General features: G+C 51.1%; 1 protein-coding gene across 4 annotated transcripts in view; it reads left to right on the forward strand.

Moving 5' to 3' along the window:
• Positions 1 to 27,636, forward strand: part of RNF220 (ring finger protein 220) — a 299,679-nt gene that overhangs the window by 167,629 nt on the left and 104,414 nt on the right. For all 4 annotated transcript variants that reach the window (XM_040360959.1, XM_040360958.1, XM_040360961.1 and 1 more), the window contains exon 3: positions 5,304 to 5,433. In XM_040360959.1, coding sequence (XP_040216893.1) covers positions 5,304 to 5,433 — 130 coding nt within the window. The remainder of the gene's footprint in view (positions 1 to 5,303; positions 5,434 to 27,636) is intronic.

Genomic DNA, 27,636 nt, shown 5'->3' on the forward strand with positions numbered 1-27,636 from the left:
TATGAACGGCGCATGCGCCGTCCGTGTACATATCCCAGTGTGCATTGCTCCAAAGTACGCCGCAAGGACGTATTGGTTTCGACGTGAACGTAAATTACGTCCAGCCCTATTCGCGAACCACTTACGCAAAAACGACGTAAAAAATTCGAAGTGGGAACGACGTTCATACTTAACATTGGCTGCGCCTCCTAATAGCAGGAGTAACCTTACGCCGAAAAAGCCTTACGCAAACGACGTAACTAAATTGCGCCGGCCGTACGTACGTTTGTGAATCGGCGTATCTAGGTCATTTGCATATTCTACGCCGAAAACAACGGAAGCTCCCCTAGCGTCCAGCGTAATATTGCACACAATTATACGCCGCCGTATTCAAGTTACGTCGGCGGAGGAAGTCTATTTTTTAGACGTATCTGCGAATCGGCGTAAAGATACGACGGCGCAGATTTGAAATTACGGCGGCGTATCTGCTTGATGAATCTAGCCCAATATTTTGTACTTTTTTCTATAATAAATACCCCAAAAAAAATAAAAAATAAAAAAGTCTTCGATACGTATTCTTCTACATATTTTTGGGTAAAAAAAAAAATCACAATAAGCGTTTATTGATTGGTTTGCGCAAAAGTTATAGCGTTTACAAAATAGGGGATCGTTTTATGGCATTTTTATTATTATTTTTTTTTTTTTACTAGTAATGGCGGCCATCTGCGATTTTTAAGCAGGACTGCGACATTGCAGCGGACACTTTTGACGCTTTTTGGGACCGTTGATGTTTATACAGCGATTAGTGCTTCTGTTCGAAATTACGGGGGCCCCATACTGCCTACCAGGCAGGGCCCCGCTATCCCCATTCCCCCCCCCCCCCCCAGAAAATATCAAATTTAATTTTTGCCCGGGCCCCCCATTCAACTGATAGGGCCGTGCCCCCCCTTTGAACTGATGGAGCCGGGTCCCCCCTTTGAACTGATGGGGCCCGGGCCCCTATTGAACTGATAGGGCCGTGCCCCCCCTTTGAACTGATGGAGCCGGGTCCCCCCTTTGAACTGATGGGGCCCGGGCCCCTATTGAACTGATAGAGCCCGGGCCCCCCTTTGAACTGATAGAGCCGGGTCCCCCCTTTGAACTGATGGGGCCTGGTCCCCCCTTTGAACTGATGGAGCCGGGTCCCCCCTTTGAACCGATGGGGCCCCCCTTTCATACTTACAACATAAGGATTGGAAAGCCTGAAAAATGAAAACTAATGCAGCCGTCACATCGGATGGAATCGATGACATTTTCTGTACACTATAAGCTCTATTTTGTGACATTTGTAGCGCCGATCATCTGACAAATCTCTTCCGTTTCGGTGAGACGTTCTACGCCCGCCTGCAGCAGGGAGCCCCCGCGGGGGTTAATTTGCCCCCCCGTGGTCGGTGGCTCTGGCGCAGGCGCCGGGGTGACAGCGGATAATTTATGTTGCGGCCGGGTTGCCGCGCTGCGCCGCGCTGCCAGCATTAAGAACAGCATTGTTTAACAATAAACATCTTAATTAGGAACCATTTGCATTTTTACGGCACCCGTCCATCATGGCGTGCCGCGGATAATTCTCGCCTCCTGTCACGCCGCTCCTGCCTGAGTACCGCTGTGACGGGCTGTATTACCCCCCCTCCCCCTGTACACCATGATAATGGATCACCACCGAGTCTAGACAGCACTGCGGGGGGAGGGGGCGGCGGGGGGGGGTAAATTTATCAGAACAGAGGGTTAGTGAATACGGCCCCAGTGTTAAATCTAGTCTGGTGATCCTGCCAGAAACACATTTCCTGTCCTAGGGTGACAACGTTCACTGCACTGTAGCAAGGCGCAGGGTTGTCACCCTAGGACAGGACTACAGGACACCTCCCAGCTCTTCTCATCTCCAAACAATAGGAGGGAGGTGTTCTGTAGTGCACAGAAGAGAACCTGGAAGGCTGATATAGATAGTAGATTTCCCTGCGCCTCTTTCCCTGCACCGTCTGTCCCGGAAATTCTTGGGATAGCCCTGAATCTTGTCCGTCTGTCCCGGAAATTCCTGGGATAGCCCTGAATCTTGGCCGCCTGTCCCGGAATTCCTGGGATAGCCCTGAATCTTGTCCGTCTGTCCCGGAATTCCTGGGATAGCCCTGAATCTTGTCCGTCTGTCCCGGAAATTCCTGGGATAGCCCTGAATCTTGTCCGTCTGTCCCGGAATTCCTGGGATAGCCCTGAATCTTGTCCGTCTGTCCTGGAATTCCTGGGATAGCCCTGAATCTTGGCCGTCTGTCCTGGAATTCCTGGGATAGCCCTGAATCTTGGCCGTCTGTCCCGGAAATTCCTGGGATAGCCCTGATTCTTGGCCGTCTGTCCCGGAATTCCTGGGATAGCCCTGAATCTTGGCCGTCTGTCCCGTAATACCTGGGATAGCCCTGAATCTTGGCCGTCTGTCCCGGAAATTCCTGGGATAGCCCTGAATCTTGGCCGTCTGTCCCGGAATTCCTGGGATAGCCCTGAATCTTGGCCGTCTGTCCCGGAATTCCTGGGATAGCCCTGAATCTTGGCCGTCTGTCCCGGAATTCCTGGGATAGCCCTGAATCTTGGCCGTCTGTCCCGGAAATTCCTGGGATAGCCCTGAATCTTGGCCGTCTGTCCCGGAATTCCTGGGATAGCCCTGAATCTTGTCCGTCTGTCCCGGAAATTCCTGGGATAGCCCTGAATCTTGGCCGTCTGTCCCGGAATTTCCTGGGATAGCCCTGAATCTTGTCCGTCTGTCCCGGAATTCCTGGGATAGCCCTGAATCTTGGCCGTCTGTCCCGGAATTCCTGGGATAGCCCTGAATCTTGGCCGTCTGTCCCGGAAATTCCTGGGATAGCCCTGAATCTTGGCCGTCTGTCCCGGAATTCCTGGGATAGCCCTGAATCTTGGCCGTCTGTCCCGGAAATTCCTGGGATAGCCCTGAATCTTGGCCGCCTGTCCCGGAATTCCTGGGATAGCCCTGAATCTTGGCCGTCTGTCCCGGAATTCCTGGGATAGCCCTGAATCTTGTCCGTCTGTCCCGGAAATTCCTGGGATAGCCCTGAATCTTGTCCGTCTGTCCCGGAAATTCCTGGGATAGCCCTGAATCTTGTCCGTCTGTCCCGGAAATTCCTGGGATAGCCCTGAATCTTGGCCGTCTGTCCCGGAAATTCCTGGGATAGCCCTGAATCTTGTCCGTCTGTCCCGGAATTCCTGGGATAGCCCTGAGTCTTGGCCGTCTGTCCTGGAATTCCTGGGATAGCCCTGAATCTTGGCCGTCTGTCCTGGAATTCCTGGGATAGCCCTGAATCTTGGCCGCCTGTCCCGGAAATTCCTGGGATAGCCCTGATTCTTGGCCGTCTGTCCCGGAATTCCTGGGATAGCCCTGAATCTTGGCCGTCTGTCCCGTAATACCTGGGATAGCCCTGAATCTTGGCCGTCTGTCCCGGAAATTCCTGGGATAGCCCTGAATCTTGGCCGTCTGTCCCGGAATTCCTGGGATAGCCCTGAATCTTGTCCGTCTGTTCCGGAATTCCTGGGATAGCCCTAAATCTTGGCCGTCTGTCCCGGAAATTCCTGGGATAGCCCTGAATCTTGTCCGTCTGTCCCGGAATTCCTGGGATAGCCCTGAATCTTGTCCGCCTGTCCCGGAAATTCCTGGGATAGCCCTGAATCTTGGCCGTCTGTCCCGGAAATTCCTGGGATAACCCTGAATCTTGTCCGTCTGTCCCGGAATTCCTGGGATAGCCCTGAATCTTGTCCGTCTGTCCCGGAAATTCCTGTGATAGCCCTGAATCTTGGCCGTCTGTCCCGGAAATTCCTGGGATAGCCCTGAATCTTGGCCGCCTGTCCCGGAATTCCTGGGATAGCCCTGAATCTTGGCCGTCTGTCCCGGAATTCCTGGGATAGCCCTGAATCTTGTCCGTCTGTCCCAGAAATTCCTGGGATAGCCCTGAATCTTGTCCGTCTGTCCCGGAAATTCCTGGGATAGCCCTGAATCTTGTCCGTCTGTCCCGGAAATTCCTGGGATAGCCCTGAATCTTGTCCGTCTGTCCCGGAAATTCCTGGGATAGCCCTGAATCTTGTCCGTCTGTCCCGGAATTCCTGGGATAGCCCTGAATCTTGGCCGTCTGTCCTGGAATTCCTGGGATAGCCCTGAATCTTGGCCGTCTGTCCTGGAATTCCTGGGATAGCCCTGAATCTTGGCCGTCTGTCCCGGAAATTCCTGGGATAGCCCTGATTCTTGGCCGTCTGTCCCGGAATTCCTGGGATAGCCCTGAATCTTGGCCGTCTGTTCCGGAATTCCTGGGATAGCCCTGAATCTTGGCCGTCTGTCCCGGAAATTCCTGGGATAGCCCTGAATCTTGGCCGTCTGTCCCGGAAATTCCTGGGATAGCCCTGAATCTTGGCCGTCTGTCCCACTGAGGCTCTGTCCCGGAAATTGGCCGGAATGGCTGAGATTCATATTTAGAGATGGGGTTTGGGCGGGGCCAGCCTGTAAAAGGGGCGTGATGGGCAGTCTGCTTATATTTAGAGGTGGGGTCTGAGTGGGCCCAGCCTATAAAAGGGGCTTGATGGGCAGTCTGCTTATATTTAGACATGAGTCTGGGCGGAGCCCTTTGTAAAGGGGGCGTGATGTGCAGTCTTCTTATATTTAGAGATGAGTCTGGGCGGAGCCAGCTGTAAAGGGGGCGTGATGTGCAGTCTGCTTATATTAAGAGATGAGGCCTAGGCGGGGCCAGCCTGTAAAAGGGGCGTGATGTGCAGTCTGCTTATATTTAGAGGTGGAGTTTGGGTGGAGCCAGCTGTGAAGGGGGTGTGATGGGCAGTCTGCTTATATTTAGAGATGGGGCCTGGGCGGGGCCAGCCTGTAAAAGGGGCGTGATGGGCAGTCTGCTTATATTTAGAGATGAAGTCTGGGCGGAGCCAGTTGTGAAGGGGGCGTGATGTGCAGTCTGCTTATATTTAGAGGTGGAGTCTGGGCGGAGCCAGCTGTGAAGAGGGCGTGATGGGCAGTCTGCTTATATTTAGAGATGAGTCTGGGCGGAGCCAGCTGTGAAGGGGGCGTGATGTGCTTATATTTAGAGGTGGAGTTTGGGCGGGGCCCATAGGCTGAATCTAGCATTCCCGGAGTACGTAACACACTGACAACCATGTTGAATTATTGGGACCACCCCCCGGTATTGGGGGGGAGGGGGGGCTTTGCTGGGGTTGCGGGGGGGGGGAGGGGGTGACGGGGATGTCTGTTGTCTTTTCTGGTCTCCGTCGGAATTCATCGATTTGTTTTTCTGTTTTAGGTAAGAAGAAGGTCGCGCTGTTTGACAGCCAGGCGCCGATCTGTCCGATATGTCAGGTGCTACTGCGTCCCGGAGAGTTACAGGAACACATGGAGCAGGAGCTGGAGAAAGTACTGCAGGTCAACTTAAGGTAAGAAGATTATTATTGATTATTGATTATTGGGCGATCAATAAAGACAAATTTCTATGTATTTGGTGTCTGCATGGAGTTCAGCCTTCAGGATCAATTTCAAGGGGTATGAATACTTTTTCAAGGCACTGTATACACCACAAAGCTGGATGTGCGTCACGTCTGTGCGTTGCGCTGCACTGGGTGCATTACAAGGGCCTGGCACCTCCTGGCGCCTCTTGGGGGGGGCTCCGATCACCTGCACTTGGGGGGGGCTCCAATCACCTGCACCTCGTGGAACCTCTTGACACCTCTTGGCGTGAATGCGGCTCTCAGAAAGTACTAATAAAGATAGAAAGTTCTGAATAATTGATACATAAAGTATACAATGTATATTTTTTCTTTGCCTTTGTCATGCAGGTTTGGGGGGGGGGGGGACCCTTCCTTTCCTCCCCACCCCCCATTGGCACCTCCTACGAGGGCGGCAGGCAGAGCGGCCGTAATTGATGGCATCATTTGGGTCCCTTCCAACCTAATAAAGAGCCGCTGCAAATTAGCGCGGTGGCCTAAATGAAGAGAAGCAATTAGCGCCGCCAGGAAAGCCATCAAGGAAGTAAAGGGGGCCGCGTTGGCGAGGCCCGCCGCGGGAATGGACGGTACGGCGGCGGAGCCTCGGTCGTTGGGGGGGGGGAGGGTGCGCCTGGGGTTTAATGGGAAACAGGGCAAGGTGTAAATCACGCACCTGACAGGCCGCCGTTGTCACCCCGCTGACAGATGAGGAAGGATGGGGTGACTCCTGAGCCCGGCGCCCCTTAAGAGAGGGGGGGGGGACAGACGGGGGCCTCGCCGCCATCGAACGAAAGGAAGAATAAGAAGTCTCTATTAATTATTAAATAACGACCCCGGCCGCGCGGCGATAGAGAACATCCAATCTATTCCCGGCAATTCCAGCTAATCTGCGGCAAAGGCCAAAGCTCTTTGTCACCCTTATGGGGCCATTTGAAGCCGTCCTCTCCGGGGCCCCCTAATGCCGCCATTGTAGGGGGGGGGTCGCCGATCACACCGCTGCAGCTTCCATCTGTAGTGTGGGGGAGGAGTGCCGATCAACGTTTATTGATAAACACAAAGGCCCGGATTCAGATACATTTGCGTATCTCTCGGCGGGCGCAGCGTATCTCAGATACACTACGCCGCCGTAACTTACAGCGGCAGGTCCCGTATTCAGAAAGAACTTGCGCCGTAAGTTACGGCGGCGTAGTGTAACTGGGCCGGCGTAAGCCCGTCCTAATTCTAATGTGAAGGAGGTGGGCGTGTTTTATGTTAATTACTCGTGACCCCGCGTAAATGACGCTCCAAATTACGCCGCAAAGCCACATTGGTTTCGACGTGAACGTAACTAATGCAAATCCCTATTCGCGAACGACTTACGCAAAACGACGTAAACAACGCAAAATTCGACGCTGGCCCGACGTCCATACTTAACATTGGCTACGCCCCATAGAGCAGGGGTAACTTTTCCCCCGGAAAAAGCCGAACGTAAACGACGTAAAAAAATGCGCCGGGCGCACGTACGTTTCTAAATCGGCGTATCTACCTAATTTACATATTCTACGCATAAATATACTGGGGGGGGGGGGTTAAAGCCGAATACTCGGTGATTGCCGTCTACACACCTCACTGATCTTCTTTTGGTTTTATTGATAATGATGAAAGATTTCCAGCCCATCCCCCATTGTCACCGCCAGGAGCGTTGTCCCGTGTGAGACGCAGGATGCTGATTGGGCGTTTATGTCGCGCATAAAGGATGCAAAAGCTTCATTTTCTGCATCCACATTGAGACTCGAGCCTGGGAAGATCAGAAGCCCCCCCATTCATATCAGAGGCCCCCTTCATGTCAGATATGTGAGAGCCCCCCCCCCCCACATCAGACTACCCCTTATATGTGAGAGCCCCCCCACATCAGACTACCCCCTATATGTAGGAGCCCCCCCCCACATCAGACTACCCCCTATATGTGAGAGCCCCCCCACATCAGACTACCCCTATATGTAACGGCCCCCCCCACATCAGACTACCCCCTATATGTAAGAGCCCCCCACATCAGAGTACCCCCTATATGTAGGAGCCCCCCACATCAGAGTACCCCTATATGTAAGAGTCCCCCCACACCAGATGTATTCCCTATATGTGAGAGCCCCCCCACATCAGACTACCCCCTATATGTAAGAGCCCCCCACATCAGAGTACCCCCTATATGTAGGAGCCCCCCACATCAGAGTACCCCTATATGTAAGAGCCCCCCCCACACCAGATGTATTCCCTATATGTGAGAGCCCCCCCACATCAGACTACCCCTATATGTAAGAGCCCCCCCACACCACACCAGAGTACCCCCTATATGAAAGAGCCCCCCACATCAGAGTACCCCCTATATGTAAGAGTCCCCCCACATCAGACTACCCCCTATATGTAAGAGCCCCCCCACATCAGAGTACCCCCTATATGTAGGAGCCCCCCCCCCCACATCAGACTACCCCCTATATGTAAGAGCCCCCCCACATCAGAGTACCCCCTATATGTAACGGCCCCCCCACATCAGACTACCCCTATATGTGAGAGCCCCCCACATCAGACTACCCCTATATGTAAGAGCCCCCCACATCAGATTACCCCATATATGTAAGAGCCCCCCCACATCAGACTACCCCCTATATGTAAGAGCCCCCCCACATCAGACTACCCCCTATATGTGAGAGCCCCCCCACATCAGACTACCCCCTATATGTGAGAGCCCCCCCTACATCAGAGTACCCCCTATATATAAGAGCCCCCCCCCCACATCAGACTACCCCCTATATGTGAGAGCCCCCCCCCACACCACACCAGAGTACCCCCTATATGTAAGAGCCCCCCACATCAGACTACCCCCTATATGTAAGAGCCCCCCCACATCAGACTACCCCCTATATGTAAGAGCCCCCCCACATCAGACTACCCCCTATATGTAAGAGCCCCCCCACATCAGACTACCCCCTATATGTAAGAGCCCCCCCCACATCAGACTACCCCCTATATGTGAGAGCCCCCCCACATCAGACTACCCCCTATATGTGAGAGCCCCCCCCACATCAGAGTACCCCCTATATATAAGAGCCCCCCCCCACATCAAAGTACCCCCTATATGTGAGAGCCCCCAAAGACAAAGCCCCTGAATCGCACGTCCTCCCAATCACAGAGCTCCTACATCGCATGGCCCCCCCCAATCACAGAGACCCTGCATCGCACAGCCCCCCCAATCACAGAGCCCCTGCATCGCAAGGCCTCCCAATGACAGACCCCCTGCACCGCAGAGCCCCCCAATCACAGAGCCCCTGCATCGCTCAGCCCCCCAATCACAGAGCCCCTGCATCGCTCAGCCCCCCAATCACAGAGCCCCTGCATCGCTCAGCCCCCCAATCACAGAGCCCCTGCATCGCTCAGCCCCCCAATCACAGAGCCCCTACATCGCTCAGCCCCCCCAATCACAGAGCCCCTGCATCGCTTAGCCCCCCATCACAGAGCCCCTACATCGCACAGCCCCCCAATCACAGAGCCCCTGCATCGCTCAGCCCCCCAATCACAGAGCCCCTACATCGCTCAGCCCCCCAATCACAGAGCCCCTACATTGCTCAGCCCCCCAATCACAGAGCCCCTGCATCGCATGAGTATAAAATAAGTAATGAAAACAGACGTATTTCAAAAAGTCATCATCTTGGGGGGATGGGCGGGGGGGGGGTAATGACCGGGGAGGGAAAATGTACGCGGTGCGACTTCAATCTCCGGAGTCCTCGGATTTCTTATCATTGGGATTCTGATGAATTTTCCCTGTTGTGGAATGGGAAGAGGGAAGTGGTCCTGAGCCGAGGAGCCGAGGAGCCGAGGGGGGGGAGGGGATATGAAGGACGCCGGGAACATGCAAATTTAATTTCAGAATGGGGGACTTTGTCTCTGAAGAGGTTTGTCGCCTTTGAGCCCGGCTCCTCGTTACATATGTAGCGGCCTCATTGAAGCTGACATGTCAAATCCGAGCCATTTGTGCGAAATCTCCCTTTAATAATATCGTTTCATTTCCCCCAAATGAGCGCCGAATGGAAGTGGAAATTTAAACGGTAACATTAGGCAGATGTGTTAGCCGGGGGCGCCGCGAATATATGAGATTCTCCAGTGCTTAACAGGTTGTAACTGCGCTCCTTTCCAATATGTCACCCCGCCGATCACCGCCGCCATCACCACCGCGCCGCGCTCACACTTTAAGCCAAAAATGTAAATTGAAAAAAAAAAGGAAATTCACAGAATGATTTTCTTTAACCCTTTATTACAGAATTGGAGGTGTCTGAGCGCGCAAAAATCGCGATTATGTCTGAGCGCGCAAAAACCGCGATTATGTCTGAGCACGCAAAAATCACGATTCTGTTTGAGTGCAAAAAAATCGCGATTATGTCTAAGTACGAAAAATTCACGATTAGGTCTGAGCACGCAAAAATCGTGATTACGTCAGAGCGCGCAAAAATCGCGATTATGTCTAAGTACGCAAAAATCACGAATAGGTCTGAGCACGAAAAAAACGCGATTAGGTCTGAGCGCAAAAAAAATCGTGATTATGTCAGAGCGTAAAAAAAAAAAGCGATTAGGTCTGAGCACGGAAAAAAACGCAATTAGGTCTGAGCGCGTAAAAAATTGCGATTAGGTCTGAGCGCGAAAAAATCACGATTAGGTCTGAGCACGCACAAATCGTGATTATGTCTGAGCACGCAAAAATCACGATTAGGTCTGAGCGCACAAAAATCATGATTATGTCTGAGCGCACAAAAATCGTGATTAGGTGTGAGCACGCAAAAATCACGATTAGGTCTGAGCGCGCAAAAATCGCGGTTAGTTTTGAGTGCGCAAAAAAAGCCATTATATCTGAGTGCACAAAAAACGTGATTACATCTGAGTGCACAATAAACACAATTAGGGCTGAGCGCGGAAAAATTGCGATTACGTCAGAGCGTGCAAAAATCGCGATTACGTCAGAGCGTGCAAAAATCGCGATTACGTCAGAGCGTGCAAAAATCGCGATTACGTCAGAGCGTGCAAAAATCGCGATTACGTCAGAGTGTGCAAAAATCGCGATTACGTCAGAGCGTTCAAAAATCGCGATTACGTCTCAGCGCCCAAAAATCACGATTACGTCAGAGCGCCCAAAAATCACAATTACGTCTGAGGGCACACAAATCGCGATTACGTCTGAGCGCACAAAAATCGCGATTACGTCTGAGGGCACAAAAATCTCGATTACGTCTGAGCGCGCAAAAATCACGATTACGTCTGAGCGCACAAAAATCGCGATTACGTCAGAGCGCCCAAAAATCACGATTACGTCTGAGCGCCCAAAAATCACGATTACGTCTGAGCGCCCAAAAATCGCGATTACCTCTGAGCGCCCAAAAATCGCGATTACGTCTGAGCGCCCAAAAATCGCGATTACGTCTGAGTGCCCAAAAATCGCGATTACGTCTGAGCGCCCAAAAAGCGCCCCCCCCAATAGTGAAGAGGAGGCGGTACTAAGCCACGACTTTATCTAGAAAGTACAAATTTGAAGGTTTAGGGATTTAACATTTTGACTTTTTTTTAGATAAAATCAAGACTTGGCACCGCCCCCTCCTCACTATTGGGGGTGGGGCCTGTGTTCCTGCGGATAACTTCACTTGTAATCTAGATCATCCAAAAAAGTCCCTAAACCTTAAAATCTTGACTTCTTGGATAAAGTCGTGGCTTAGCACCGCCCCCCTCCTGGCTATTGGTGGTTCCTGTGGATAACCTCCCCTGTATTCCGGATCACCCCAAAAAGTCCAAAAACCTTCCAAATGTGACTTCTTGGATAAAGTCAAGGCTTGGCACCGCCCCCTCCTGGCTATTGGTGGGTAATTGACCCTAATGCAGGCAGGTGACCCATTATACGTTTATAGCCCCCCCCCCACCATAAAGGAGAAGCCGGCCAGGCGGGGCCCATGGACTCCTCACGTCACGCTCTCTTTTATTTTTTTTTCCTTGATGATTAAAAGTATAAAAAGATGATGATTGTGCTGAAGACCTCTGAGGAGGAATATTTACCCCCCCTCCTGGCCCCCGCCGCGCCTCAAAGAAGCAGCCAAACGCATGTCAGCCGACAAACTGCGAGCGGAAAGTGCTGCCGAAGGTTCTTGGCACGCGTCGCCGGCGGAGAGCGGCAAAGAGGAAGCACCTGACAGAGGCGGTGAGAGAAGACTTGGCTCCGGACCCCTCCGGCCCATGAATCTTCCCTCTCCGGCACGAGGAAACCCGCCGCCGCGTCCACTGACCGGGGGCAGAGCGCCAAGAAAGAGGACCTGTCCGCCAATCAGGATGGAGGCCGAGGCTTCACCCCCCCCCCCCCCCCCCCAACCGGGAGATCTATAGAAATACCAATAATAAGAAGAATCATCATCATCACAATAATAATAATAATAATAATAATAATCATCATTGTCGTAATAAAAAGAAAAAGAAAATTATCATAATAAGAAGAAGAAGAATCATCATCATCGTAATAATATTAATAATCATCATTAGGCTGCATTCACACCTGAGCGTCGGTTGTTCGGTCGTTTTTTTTCTGGGATTTTTTTCCGGCGTTTTTGCGCATTTGCATACAGCGTCGTCCGACGTTTTTGTACTTCACCGTTTTTTATTTTAGCCAATAGGAAAATTGATCATCTTCTCATCACTTGTTGGTAGATTTTGTTTATCTTCTGCCTGGGCGAAAAGTTCTATTGATTAAAGCGACGGAACGCCCGTAGCAAAAGCTCGTTGTCGCGCTAGTCGCTTGAATCGAGCGTTTCCGTTACTTTCTATGGGATATGGAAACGCTCAAAAACGACCAAACTGCCCGATTCGCGCGACGGAACGCCTGTAGCAAACGCTCGTTGTCGCGCTAGTCGCTTGAATCGAGCGTTTCCATTACTTTCTATGGGAAATGGAAACGCTCAAAAACGACCAAACTGCCCGATTCGCGCGACGGAACGCCCGTAGCAAACGCTCGTTGTCGCGCTAGTCGCTTGAATCGAGCGTTTCCATTACTTTCTATGGGAAACGGAAACGCTTGAAAACGACCAAACCGCCCCCGATTCGCGCGACAAAAAAGGGTCCGGAACTTGTTTGCGCTTCAGGCGTTCGGCGTCGGGCGTCTTGGCGTGGAGATGTGAACCGTCTCCATAGGGAATAATGTATTTGTTCCCCCTCTAGCGTTTTTGAGCGTCGCGCTTCAGGCGACAAAAAACGCTCAGGTGTGAGTGCAGCCTAATAATAATAAGAAGAATCAACATCATCGTAATAATAACAAAAATAATAATCACCGTCTTAATAATAATCATAATAATAATAATTTGAAGAATAAGAATAATCATCGTAATAGTAAGAATAATAATTGTAACAAAAATAAGAATATTAATCATCATCATAATAATAATAATAATCATCATCATTTTAGTAATAATAACAATGACAAAAATAATAATCATTATATTCATAATAATAATAGTAGTAATAATAATTATAATAATACCAAGAATATGAATACTCATCATCATCGTAATAGTAATAATAATAATTGTAATAATAATCATAATATCAAAATTAAGAATAATCATCATCATCGTAATAATAACAAAAATAATAATCATCATCTTCATAATATTAATAATAGTAATAATAATCATAATTATAACAAAAATAAGATTAATAATTATCAGCTTCATAATAATAATAATCATAATAATAGTAATAATAATCATGATTATAATTATAACAAAAATAAGAATAATAATCATCATCATCTTCATAACAGTAATAATAATAATAGTAGTAATAATAATCATAATATCAGGAATAAGAATAATCATCATCATCGTAATAATAATAATAGTAATAATAATCCTAATTATAACAAAAATAAGATTAATAATCATCATCGTAATAATAATAAAAAATAATATTCATCATCATCATCGCAGTAATAATAAAAATCATGATAATAATAGTAATAATAATCCTAATAATAATAATAATTTCAAGAATAAGAATAATCATCGTAATAGTAATAATAATTATAACAAAAATAGGAATATTAATCATCATCATTTTAGTAATAATAACAATGACAAAAATAATAATTATTATATTCATAATAATAATAATAGTAATAATAATTATAATAATACCAAGAATATGAATACTCATCATCATCGTAATAGTAATAATAATTTTAATAATAATCATAATATTAGTAATAATAATCATGATTATAACCATAACAAAAATAATAATAATAATCATCATCGTAATAATAATCATTATCATCTTCATAACAGTAATAATAATAATCATAACATCAAAATTAAGAATAATCATTGTGACGGTATCGGTATGATATCCCCGTCAACGTTCCCTTCTTCCCATAACGAAAATCACCCCAATATTCCACGAGGAGGGATATCCCTGGAATCGCCCAGAAAGCCACACATGAGACCAGCTTACTGCTTGAACAACACAGAGTTTTAATCATAAGAAACCAGAGCTTATATGTGGTTACAACTGTTACAATGACAAATCTCCGCCCCCCTCACACAGTGGGGGGTCTTCAATACAGCTCCTTTGAAATAAAGATATTTCTTTGAACTACTCAGTAGCTAGCCGGTTCGGCACCACATATAGAGAGATAATTATCACAAGGAAGCAATCAGCATAATTAACACAAGCCACTTATCTAATCACAGTAACCAGTAAACACAGGGCTAGAACAATTAACATTTGAAACAGGGCTAGCTGCAGAAGAGTAATTACAATTAACAGCCTTAAACAAGCAGGGAGGATTAAACTGAAGCATATAGGTAAAAAGTCCGTCACAATGGCCCCCTTTTTTCTCCCTGCTCCGGCAAACCCGGTTGGACCTTCCCTGGTCCAGTAGGGTTGACGGGTTCAGAGCTTTAAGTCCGAGGTTAACTCCATTTGGCATGACTGACCTCCCTTGACAACTGCTCCCGACTCAGGTATGCCACCGGGTCGTCAGATCACACGCCGGTCAGTCCCCAAGTCTTTGTGCGATCTGCAAAGTCACCAGAAGTCAGTGTGAAGACGGCGAATGGGTCTGTGCGCCGCCATCTAGGTGTCCCACTATGGGAGGGGCAGGTTATGGCTCTGAAGTGACAGTCACAGGAGATTCATAAAAAGAAAAAGTTATATTTGTTGAAATGCTGTAGCACTGGTGCTCAGAGTCCGGGGGGGGGGGGGGAGAGGGGACTCAGAGCCCCATAAGGTCAGCCACCCCCTGCTCCCTCCGCAGCCGCCGGTTCTCCTCTTTGAGCTTCTCCAGCTCCATCTCTAGTTCATGGAGCCTGGGGGGGTCAGCCCGCTGTGACCTCAGGTGGTTGTTCTCCTCCTCCATGCGGCTTATGCACTCCTCCAGCTCTATGTACTCACGGATCAGATCCTGCTTGCTCATGTCCTGCAGGCTCTCCACGTGGTCCTTCATCATCAGGAACTGGGTGGTGGTGTAAGGGGCCACCGGTGGGCCCTTGGCGAACATCTCGGCCCGCATCTGGGGCGCCCGCTGCGATTCCATCTCCTCCAGTCGCTTCTTCTCCTCCCAGGTCCGCTGGTTATATGACTTCCAGGACCTCTTCTTCTTGGAGGGTAGCTGGCGGTGCCTCTTTCTGCCCAGCTCCCTCCAGGGCCCCTCCGGCTCATGGCTGTCGCCCATGACCAGCTGACAATGGTGTTCCCTGTTGTCCGTAATAACAGATTGTACCATGAGGGCTTCGTAAGGGGTGCCCAATGGTTCTTCCTGACCCAGCTCCTGGGGATCCCAAGCCGAGTCTACACAATGGGCTGCTGCTGGCGGGCGGTACCCAGGTTGAGACCAATTTGACCTGGTGTTGTCATTCATGGGGCAATTCTGCTTGAAGTGACCCAACTGTTTGCACCGGAAGCAGCGTTGTTCGTTGTCCTCCTGGCGTGGATAGCGAGGGCTAGATGTCATCGGTCTGTTAGGCGGTTGGTATCTAGCGGCTGGTGGGTGTGAGGGCGCCGTTGGTTGTGGAGGTTGTACCCGTGGTGTGGCCTGGTTTGTCTTGCGAGTATCCGCATATTCATCCGCCAACTTCGCGGCCTCTGGTAGAGTCATGGGCCTGCGATCTCTCACCCAATCTTTGACATCAGTCTGGATGTGATTGTAAAATTGCTCCAGGAGCATTAGTTGCAAAATGTCCTCTGCGGTGGTGGCCTGGCTGCTGTTAACCCAGTTAGAGGCCGACAGGGACAGCTGGCATGCCCATTCCGCGTAAGAGTCTTTCGTGGTTTTGCGTGAGTCCCTGAACTTCTGTCGGTGGGACTCTGGGGTTACTGCATAACGAGCCAGGAGCACTTCTTTAACCCGGGCGTAGCTATGGATATCCTGATCTGGCACGGTCCGGAAAGCATCAGAAGCTTTGCCTGACAGTTTGCCTGACAATATTGCAACCCACTCTCTTCTAGCTATTCGGTGCAGGTTACATTGTCGCTCAAAATCCGCCAGGTAGTTATCAATCTCACAGTCCTTTTCATCAAAAGCTTTAAAAGCGCTAAACGGAATCTTCCTTGTGTCTGCTGTGCTGTACTCATTGTTCGTAGAAGGTGCGGCTGCTTGTTGGACTGCCGCCAGTTTTAACTGTAGCTCTGCGTCCCTTATTTGTTTATCCTTCTGTAGTTCTGCGTCCCTTATTTCTTTAGCCTTCTGTAGCTCTGCGTCTCTTATTTGTTTAGCCTTCTGTAGCTCTGCATCCCTTATTTGTTTATCCTTCTGTAGTTCTGCGTCCCTTATTTCTTTAGCCTTCTGTAGCTCTGCGTCTCTTATTTGTTTATCCTTCTGTAGCTCTGCGTCTCTTATTTGTTTGGCCTCCTCCGCTAACAGGTCCATCACTTTCAGCACCACATCCGGCGTTGGGTTCGGGCCGAACCACGCTAGCTTCTCTCTCATTAGCTTGTTGGTTGGTGACTCCTCCTGAATCACTGGTGTCTCCATCTCTTGTACTGCTGGCGTTGCTGCAATCCCGTCCTCCTGGTCTATCTCCATTGATTCTGCTATGATGACCCGCTTGGTTTTGTTGCTAGCAATCCTTCCACGAACTTCCAGTAGTTCTTCCAGTGTCTGCTTGGAATCCGGGTGTAAAGGAGAGTAGAAGGGAAGATCCCGCTGCTGCCAACCAATTTGTGACGGTATCGGTATGATATCCCCGTCAACGTTCCCTTCTTCCCATAACGAAAATCACCCCAATATTCCACGAGGAGGGATATCCCTGGAATCGCCCAGAAAGCCACACATGAGACCAGCTTACTGCTTGAACAACACAGAGTTTTAATCATAAGAAACCAGAGCTTATATGTGGTTACAACTGTTACAATGACAAATCTCCGCCCCCCTCACACAGTGGGGGGTCTTCAATACAGCTCCTTTGAAATAAAGATATTTCTTTGAACTACTCAGTAGCTAGCCGGTTCGGCACCACATATAGAGAGATAATTATCACAAGGAAGCAATCAGCATAATTAACACAAGCCACTTATCTAATCACAGTAACCAGTAAACACAGGGCTAGAACAATTAACATTTGAAACAGGGCTAGCTGCAGAAGAGTAATTACAATTAACAGCCTTAAACAAGCAGGGAGGATTAAACTGAAGCATATAGGTAAAAAGTCCGTCACAATCATCATCTTCATAATAATAATACCAAGAATACAAATAATCATCGTAATCGTAATAATAGTAATAATAATCATAATTATAACAAAAATTAGATTAATAATCATCATCATCTTCATAATAGTAATAATAATCATAATAATAGTAATAATAATAAAAAATAATATTCATCATCATCATCGCAGTAATAATAAAAATCATGATAATAATATTATGTAGAGATCTGATTGGGTGGAATAAAGTCGGAGTTCTGCCCGGGGATCGCAGTGCTCTTTGCTGCCATCTAGTGGGTGAAGTTATAGGAGGCGAGATTCAGCGAGTTTTGTCTCTGGAACTTTTTGTATCATGTGAATGGATAAGAAGAATGATACAAAACATCCAAAGAGTCATAGAATATTCCCTCCGGTCCATTCATAGAATATTCCATCCGGTCCATTCATAGGATATTCTAACACTCCTCCTGTCTACTCCTGGACCCCCCTACTGGACTAATGGGGTCAGTGCCCAGTACAGGAGGGTCAGCTCTACTGCCCAATCAGCAGCATAGATACCTCCAGTACATTATTACCAAATACACCAACCAGCACAGGAGGAAGCCTGTGCCCCCCCCCCTCTCCCCAGGAGGAAGCCTGTGCCCCCCCTCTCACCACCAGGAGGAAGCCTGTGCCCCCCCCCCCCCTGGAGAAAGCTTGTGCCCCCTCTCTCCCCAGGAGGAAGCCTGTGCCCCCCCCCCCCCTGGAGAAAGCTTGTGCCCCCTCTCTCCCCAGGAGGAAGCCTGTGCCCCCCCTCTCTCCCCAGGAGGAAGCATGTGCCCCCCCTCTCTCCCCAGGAGGAAGCTTGTGCCCCCTCTCACCACCAGGAGGAAGTCTGTGCCCCCCTCTCTCCCCAGGAGGAAGTCTGTGCCCCCTCTCACCACCAGGAGGAAGCCTATGCCCCCCTCTCAACACCAGGAGGAAGCCTGTGCCCCCCTCTCTCCCCAGAAGGAAGCCTGTGCCCCCTCTCTCCCCAGGAGGAAGCCTGTGCCCCCCTCTCACCAGGAGGAGGCCTGTAGCCCCCCTCTCACCAGGAGGAAGCCTGTGCCCCCCTCTCACCACCAGGAGGAAGCCTGTGCCCCCCTCTCACCAGGAGGAAGCCTGTGCCCCCTCTCACCAGGAGGAAGCCTGTGCCCCCTCTCCCCAGGAGGAAGCCTGTGCCCCCCTCTCACCAGGAGGAACCCTGTGCCCCCCTCTCACCAGGAGGAAGCCTGTTCCCCCCTCTCACCAGGAGGAAGCCTGTGTCCCCCTCTCACCAGGAGGAAGCCTGTGCCCCCTCTCCCTAGGAGGAAGCCTGTGCCCCCTCTCCCCAGGAGGAAGCCTGTGCCCCCTCTCCCCAGGAGGAAGCCTGTGCCCCCTCTCCCCAGGAGGAAGCCTGTGCCCCCCTCTCACCACCAGGAGGAAGCCTGTGCCCCCTCTCCCCAGAAGGAAGCCTGTGCCCCCCTCTCACCAGGAGGAAGCCTGTGCCCCCCTCTCACCAGGAGGAAGCCTGTGCCCCCCTCTCACCAGGAGGAAGCCTGTGCCCCCCTCTCACCACCAGGAGGAAGCCTGTGCCCCCTCTCACCACCAGGAGGAAGCCTGTGCCCCCTCTCTCCCCAGGAGGAAGCCTGTGCCCCCCTCTCTCCCCAGGAGGAAGCCTGTGCCTCCCTCTCTCACCACCAGGAGGAAGCCTGTGCCCCCTCTCTCCCCAGGAGGAAGCCTGTGCCTCCCTCTCTCACCAGGAGGAAGCCTGTGCCCCCTCTCCCCACCAGGAGGAAGCCTGTGCCCCCCCTGTGATATCTGCCCCCCCTCCTGGTGATATCTTTCCCCCCCTCCTGTGATATCTGCCCCCCCTCCTGGTGATATCTTTCCCCCCCTCCTGTGATATCTGCCGCGCCCCCCCTCTTATGTCAAAGTGACACCGGAGGGGGGGGGGGAGCTGACTGCTTGTAAAATGCCCCCCTGGCACATGCTGACAGCGAGGATCTGCACAGTCCGGATCGATACGTCCGCCCCGAACAGTCGATATTTTTTTATCTGTCTTCAGCCCAAGTCCCGCGGATGACATCTCCCCCCCCCTCCCCCCTCCGCCGCTCTTCCGCCAGCAATGACACTCAAGGGCGTGAGCCCCCCGGCCACCGGCCTTCTCATTTCATACAAATCCACGTCTTCGGGGGAAGGGAAGGGAAGTTGACTGGCTTGGCCTTTCCTTAATAAGATCTTTATGATTTATATCAATTTTTAATTGAAAAAATTTGCGAATTAATTGATTTTTGGGACTTGCCAATTAAGGCTGTAATTGGGCGCGTGATAAATTCAGCAGCCGACCCCTTTCCTGCGGTTCCCTCCCCCCCCTCGCGGCACGGCGGGGATGACGGCTGAGGGGGGGGGGCAGGGAGGTGGTGGAAAGGCCGCCGGTCCTCTATAATTTAAGAGGAGAGGACGGGAAAGTTAATAAGATGGCGAGGGGACGGCGGTGACGTCGGGGGCGCGGCATAAATTAGACGCAAAGTCGAGATTGTTAACTCTTCCACTGCTGAAGACGTCCCCCCCCCCCCCACATCGTATATAAAGGCTCCTTTCCTGTAACGGCTTACTCTGATTTCACCGCACACTGTGAGCTTCTCCCCTCCCCCAGTGATCAGACTGTACATTGTAACTTTGTAGCAAGTCGCAAGGTGAGAGTCTGCAGCAAAGGGGCTGATCTGTGTCAGAACTTTGTGAACACCGCCATGAACTGCGCAGGCACCAGGATTTACATGATTGGATCATCTCTGAGCCGCCATCTCAGTCCATGAGATGCCTGAACAAAGATGGTGCCGTCCGTCTGGAAAATCAGATGAGGACATTGTCAGGGGGGAGTCCTGTGACACCTGGAAGGGTTGCACTGACATATGGCACATGCTTGGGCCCCCCCCCCCCACAGTCTCACTGTATGGGACAGGTGTGGGGGGGGGGGGGCAGATAGGGGACGGGTGGGTGGCAGGTGGGGGGGAGCAGCCAGAAACTGGGGCAGGTGGGGGGCAGATGAAGGGGGAAGGTGGGGAGACAGGTGGGTGGCAGGTGGGGCGGCACAGGTGTAGGGGACAGGTGGGAAGGAGCAGCCGGAAACCGGGGCAGGTGGGGTACAGGTGAAGGGGGGGACAGGTGGGTGGCTGTTGGGAGGACAGGTGGGGGGTAGCCGGGAGCTGGGGCAAATGAAGGGGGGCAGCCGGGAGCTGGGGCAGGTGGGGGGACAGGTGGGGGCAGCCAGGAGCTGGGGCAGGTAGAAGGGGCAGGTGGGACAAGTAAGGGGGGGTGGGGGGACCGGTTGGGAGGCAGGTGGGGGGACAGGTGGGGGCAGCTGGGAGCTGGGGGCAGGTGGGGGGGGGACAAGTGAAGGGGGGCAGGTGGGACAAGTTGGGGGACTGGTTGGGAGGCAGGTGGGGGGGCAGCCGGGAGCTGGGGCAGGTGGGGGGACAGGTAGGGGTGAAGGGGGGGGCAGTCGGGAGCTGGGGCAGGTGGGGGGCAGCCGGGAGCTGGGGCAGGTGGGGGGCACCCAGGAGCTGGGGCAGGTGAAGGTGGGGCAAGTGGGGGGCAGTCGGGAGCTGGGGCAGGTGGGGGGCAGCCAGGAGCTGGGGTAGGTGAAGGTGGGGCAAGTGGGGGGCAGCTGGGAGGTGGGGCAGCAAGGAGTGGGGGCAGGTGAAGGTGGAGCAAGTGGGGGGCAGCCGGGAGCTAAGGCAGGTTGGAGGCAGGTAGGGGCAGCCGGGAGCTGGGGCAGGTAAAGGTGGGGCAAGTGGGGGGTAGCCGGGAGCTGGGACAGGTGAAGGTGGGGCAAGTGGGGGGCAGCCAGGAGCTGGGCCAGGTGGGGGGCAGCTGAGAGCTGGGGCAGGTGGGGGGCAGCTGAGAGCTGGGGCAGGTGGGGGGCAGCTGAGCGCTGGGGCAGGTGGGGGGCAGCTGAGAGCTGGGGCAGGTGGGGGGCAGCTGAGAGCTGGGGCAGGTGGGGGGCAGCTGGGGCAGGTGGGGGGCAGCTGAGAGCTGGGGGGCCGCTGAGAGCTGGGGCAGGTGGGGGGCAGCTGAGCGCTGGGGCAGGTGGGGGGCAGCTGAGAGCTGGGGCAGGTGGGGGGGGACATCTGCGGCCGGCACATATAGAGCTGTTGGAGAGTCGAAGAGAAGGATCTGCAGCTGAGGAGCGTCATTACACCGGCGCTTTGCTGCGGCTCGGCCGGACTTAGCCTAATCCCCGTGTAGGCCCTTGGTAAAGCGAGCAGATCAGGGGGGATAACGCTCGATATCCCGCCGTCTCGTCTCCTAAACCCGCCGCCGTCCCCGGGAAAATAAAAGAGCGCGACTCGTTTAGAACCTTCTGTTCTATCATCAGACAAACACTTCACCGTTCCGGGGAAATAAATCACGCTTCAATCTTTTCACAAGAATTGTTTGATCAGATCTGATACTCCAATCAATATCCCCGGCTCTCGGCCCGCCGCCGCCGCTGTTTGCACAAGTCGCTGTCGTTTTTCTGCTGCATGGAAAAATACAAGAAGGAAATTTTCACAGAGGAACAAATCGCAGAACGCTGGAGATCTATAGAAGATATAAAAATAACAATATAATTCCTCGCCGTAGCGGATGGGTGAAGGACGCGCAAATCTCAGATCTTCACTTCCAAGGTCAACTTCAGACAAACATGGCCGTTCCAACGTTCGCACTGAAAATCGTTGGTTTGATCCCGCCATCATCGGAATTGTTACATCATTTTCCATAATAAGAACGTCTAATACAACCAATAGAAAAATAAAATGTAATAAAGGGGAGGGGCATTTATAACGACATCACAACTTTGGGAAGAATCTTCCCCAGAATATCATAAAAATGTCCGGATTCCTCCAAAGATAAAAATCATTACAATTTGTTGTAACACTTTCCAAATATACAGGAAAAAAATAAGTGATTTCATCTTCGAATATCTTTGGCCAATTATATCCTCCAATGGGATTTGGGAACCGAGACCCCTCAACATTGGACTCTACATCCATAGGAACCGAGACCCCTCAACATTGGATTCTACATCCATAGGAACCGAGACCCCTCAACATTGGACTCTACATCCATAGGAGCCGAGACCCCTCAACATTGGACTCTACACCCAGAGGAACCGAGACCCCTCAACATTGGACTCTACATCCATAGGAACCGTGACCCCTCAACATTGGACTCTACATCCATAGGAACCGAGACCCCTCAACATTGCATTCTACATCCATAGGAGCCGAGACCCCCTCAACATTGGATTCTACATCCATAGGAACCGAGACCCCTCAACATTGGATTCTACATCCAGAGGAACCGAGACCCCTCAACATTGGATTCTACATCCAAAGGAGCCGAGACCCCCTCAACATTGGATTCTACATCCATAGGAACCGAGACCCCTCAACATTGGACTCTACATCCATAGGAACCGAGACCCCTCAACATTGGATTCTACATCCATAGGAACCGAGACCCCTCAACATTGGACTCTACATCCATAGGAACCTGAGACCTCTCAACATTGGATTCTACATCCATAGGAACCGAGACCCCCTCAACATTGGACTCTACATCCATAGGAACCGAGACCCCTCAACATTGGATTCTACATCCATAGGAACCGAGACCCCTCAACATTGGACTCTACATCCATAGGAACCTGAGACCTCTCAACATTGGACTCTACATCCATAGGAACCGAGACCCCTCAACATTGGACTCTACATCCATAGGAACCTGAGACCTCTCAACATTGGACTCTACATCCATAGGAACCGAGACCCCTCAACATTGGACTCTACATCCATAGGAACCGAGACCCCTCAACATTGGACTCTACATCCATAGGAACCGAGACCCCTCAACATTGGATTCTACATCCATAGGAACCGAGACCCCTCAACATTGGACTCTACATCCATAGGAACCGAGACCCCTCAACATTGGACTCTACATCCATAGGAACCGAGACCCCTCAACATTGGATTCTACATCCATAGGAACCGAGACCCCTCAACATTGGATTCTACATCCATAGGAACCGAGACCCCTCAACATTGGATTCTACATCCATAGGAACCGAGACCCCTCAACATTGGATTCTACATCCATAGGAACCTGAGACCTCTCAACATTGGACTCTACATCCATAGGAACCGAGACCCCTCAACATTGGACTCTACATCCATAGGAACCTGAGACCTCTCAACATTGGACTCTACATCCATAGGAACCGAGACCCCTCAACATTGGACTCTACATCCATAGGAACCGAGACCCCTCAACATTGGATTCTACATCCATAGGAACCGAGACCCCTCAACATTGGACTCTACATCCATAGGAACCGAGACCCCTCATAATTGGATTCTACATCCATAGGAACCGAGACCCCTCAACATTGGACTCTACATCCATAGGAACCGAGACCCCTCAACATTGGATTCTACATCCATAGGAACCGAGACCCCTCAACATTGGACTCTACATCCATAGGAACCTGAGACCTCTCAACATTGGATTCTACATCCATAGGAACCGAGACCCCCTCAACATTGGACTCTACATCCATAGGAACCGAGACCCCTCAACATTGGACTCTACATCCATAGGAACCGAGACCCCCTCAACATTGGACTCTACATCCATAGGAACCGAGACCCCCTCAACATTGGACTCTACATCCATAGGAACCGAGACCCCCTCAACATTGGACTCTACATCCATAGGAACCGAGACCCCCTCAACATTGGACTCTACATCCATAGGAACCCGAGACCTCTCAACATTGGATTCTACATCCAGAGGGACTGAGACCCCTCAACATTGGACTCTACATCCATAGGAACCGAGACCCTCAACATTGGACTTTACATCCATAGGAACCGAGACCCCTCAACATTGGACTCTACATCCATAGGAACCGAGACCCCCTCAACATTGGACTCTACATCCATAGGAACCGAGACCCCCTCAACATTGGACTCTACATCCATAGGAACCGAGACCCCCTCAACATTGGACTCTACATCCATAGGAACCGAGACCCCCTCAACATTGGACTCTACATCCATAGGAACCGAGACCCCTCAACATTGGATTCTACATCCATAGGAACCGAGACCCCTCAACATTGGACTCTACATCCATAGGAACCGAGACCCCTCAACATTGGACTCTATATCCATAGGAACCGAGACCCCTCAACATTGGATTCTACATCCATAGGAACCGAGACCCCCTCAACATTGGACTCTACATCCATAGGAACCGAGACCCCCTCAACATTGGACTCTACATCCATAGCAACCGAGACCCCTCAACATTGGATTCTACATCCATAGGAACCGAGACCCCTCAACATTGGACTCTACATCCATAGGAACCGAGACCCCTCAACATTGGACTCTATATCCATAGGAACCGAGACCCCCTCAACATTGGACTCTACATCCATAGGAACCGAGACCCCCTCAACATTGGACTCTACATCCATAGGAACCGAGACCCCTCAACATTGGATTCTACATCCATAGGAACCGAGACCCCTCAACATTGAACTCTACATCCATAGGAACCGAGACCCCTCAACATTGGATTCTACATCCATAGGAACCGAGACCCCTCAACATTGGATTCTACATCCATAGGAACCGAGACCCCTCAACATTGGATTCTACATCCATAGGAACCGAGACCCCTCAACATTGGATTCTACATCCATAGGAACCGAGACCCCTCAACATTGGATTCTACATCCATAGGAACCTGAGACCTCTCAACATTGGACTCTACATCCATAGGAACCGAGACCCCTCAACATTGGACTCTACATCCATAGGAACCTGAGACCTCTCAACATTGGACTCTACATCCATAGGAACCGAGACCCCTCAACATTGGACTCTACATCCATAGGAACCGAGACCCCTCAACATTGGATTCTACATCCATAGGAACCGAGACCCCTCAACATTGGACTCTACATCCATAGGAACCGAGACCCCTCATAATTGGATTCTACATCCATAGGAACCGAGACCCCTCAACATTGGACTCTACATCCATAGGAACCGAGACCCCTCAACATTGGATTCTACATCCATAGGAACCGAGACCCCTCAACATTGGACTCTACATCCATAGGAACCTGAGACCTCTCAACATTGGATTCTACATCCATAGGAACCGAGACCCCCTCAACATTGGACTCTACATCCATAGGAACCGAGACCCCCTCAACATTGGACTCTACATCCATAGGAGCCGAGACCCCTCAACATTGGACTCTACATCCATAGGAACCGAGACCCCTCAACATTGGACTCTACATCCATAGGAACCGAGACCCCCTCAACATTGGACTCTACATCCATAGGAACCGAGACCCCTCAACATTGGATTCTACATCCATAGGAACCGAGACCCCTCAACATTGGACTCTACATCCATAGGAACCGAGACCCCTCAACATTGGACTCTACATCCATAGGAACCAAAACCCCTCAACATTGGATTCTACATCCATAGGAACCGAGACCCCCTCAACATTGGACTCTACATCCATAGGAACCGAGACCCCTCAACATTGGACTCTACATCCATAGGAACCGAGACCCCTCAACATTCTCTAATATTCTCTGAGAGGAAAGGTCCGTGTCTTCGGATTGGGACATCGCGGCCCCCGGGGGCGTCTCCTCTCCCACAGATCGGCCCCATGTTGATGATTGGATAATATATGGCTTGTTCAGGAACACTGCGGAGGTTGTTCTGCATAATTATGGAGGAGGATGAAGGAACGATCGTTTTGTCTTGGATGAGGGAACGATCGTTTTGTCTTGGATGAGGGAACGATCGTTTTGTCTTGGATGAAGGAACGATCGTTTTGTCTTGGATGAAGGAACGATCGTTTTGTCTTGGATGAGGGAACGATCGTTTTGTCTTGGATGAAGGAACGATCGTTTTGTCTTGGATGAAGGAACGATCGTTTTGTCTTCAGACATTAGCGTCCAATCAGCTGATATTTACAGGGAAAGGGAGGGAAATGGATTAATTTATAGCGCTTCATATGATCACAATCTGATTATCTGATCGCGGGACGGGCGGCGCCGGCCGTGGTGGAAATCAGTTCTTGGCCGTTGGAAAGCGCGGCGCGGCGGTTGCGGTGATACATGGATATAATAAGGCCCTGTGTGAAAAGGGATAATCTTATATCCCTTTATTGCCCATTTGTGACTCTTGATAAATTGCCTCCTGGAAGGGTAAGTGGCACTTTGCGGCGGCGGCGGCCCGGGCCTCCCGCTAGCAGGGCTCCGGCACATGTGTACCAACAAATTGCTCTAACCGCATTTGTGCCGGTTATGGATGGGAGCCGCGCCGGCGCTTGACATTAAGTGGATTCTTCAATTTTGTATGTTTTCTTTATTATTATGTTATAATTGAATTATATGAATTTGTACAGCGCTCCCTGCGAGGCGGGGGAGGGGGGGGGGCGGCCGCCGCTCATCCGTCACCGGCGAGTGACACCGAGGAACGCAGATCCGCGCCGGGTTAAAGTTGTTACAAGTTTTACACACAAGTTCTGCGTCTGAATTTCATCATTTCTCCTCCCCCTCCTTAATGGCTCCCCTTTCCTTTAAGTCAGGGGTACAGAAAATTCAATGAGGGCCCCACCCGAGTCCCCCCTTACATCAGGGTCTCCATCAGAGTCCCCCCTTACATTGGGGTCCCCATCAGAGTCCCCCCTTACATCAGGGTCCTAATCAGAGTCCCCCCTTACATCAGGGTCTCCATCACAGTTCCCACTTACATCAGGGTCCCCATCACAGTCCCCCTTTACTTTGGGGTCCCCATCAGAGTCCCCCCTTACATCGGGGTCCCCATCAGAGTCCCCCCTTACATCAGGGTCCCCATCACAGTCCCCCCTTACATCGGGGTCCCCATCAGAGTCCCCCCTTACATTAGGGTCCCCATCACAGTCCCCCTTTACTTTGGGGTCCCCATCAGAATGCCCCCTTACGACAGGTGTCCCCATCATAGGCCCTCCTTACATCAGGTGTCCCCATCAGAGTCTCCCCTTATATCAGGGTCCCCATCGTAGTCCCCCCTAACATCAGGTGTCCCCATCAGAGTCTCCCCTTACATTAGGGTCCCCATCAGAGTCCCCCCTTACATCAAGGTCGCCATCAGAGTTCCCCTTTACATCAGATGTCCCCCATCAGAGTCCCCCCTTACATCGGGGTCCCCATCAGAGTACCCCCTTACATCAGGGTCTCCATCAAAGTCCCTCCTTACATGAGGTGTCCCCACCAGAGTACCCCCTTACATCAGGTGTCCCCATCAGAGTGCCACCTTACATCAGAGTCCCCATCAGAGTAGCCTCTTACATCAGGGTCCCCATCAGAGTACCCCCTTACATCAGAGT

This window comes from Rana temporaria, chromosome 7, assembly GCF_905171775.1.
Source record: "Rana temporaria chromosome 7, aRanTem1.1, whole genome shotgun sequence".
Classification (NCBI taxonomy): Eukaryota; Metazoa; Chordata; class Amphibia; order Anura; family Ranidae; genus Rana; species Rana temporaria.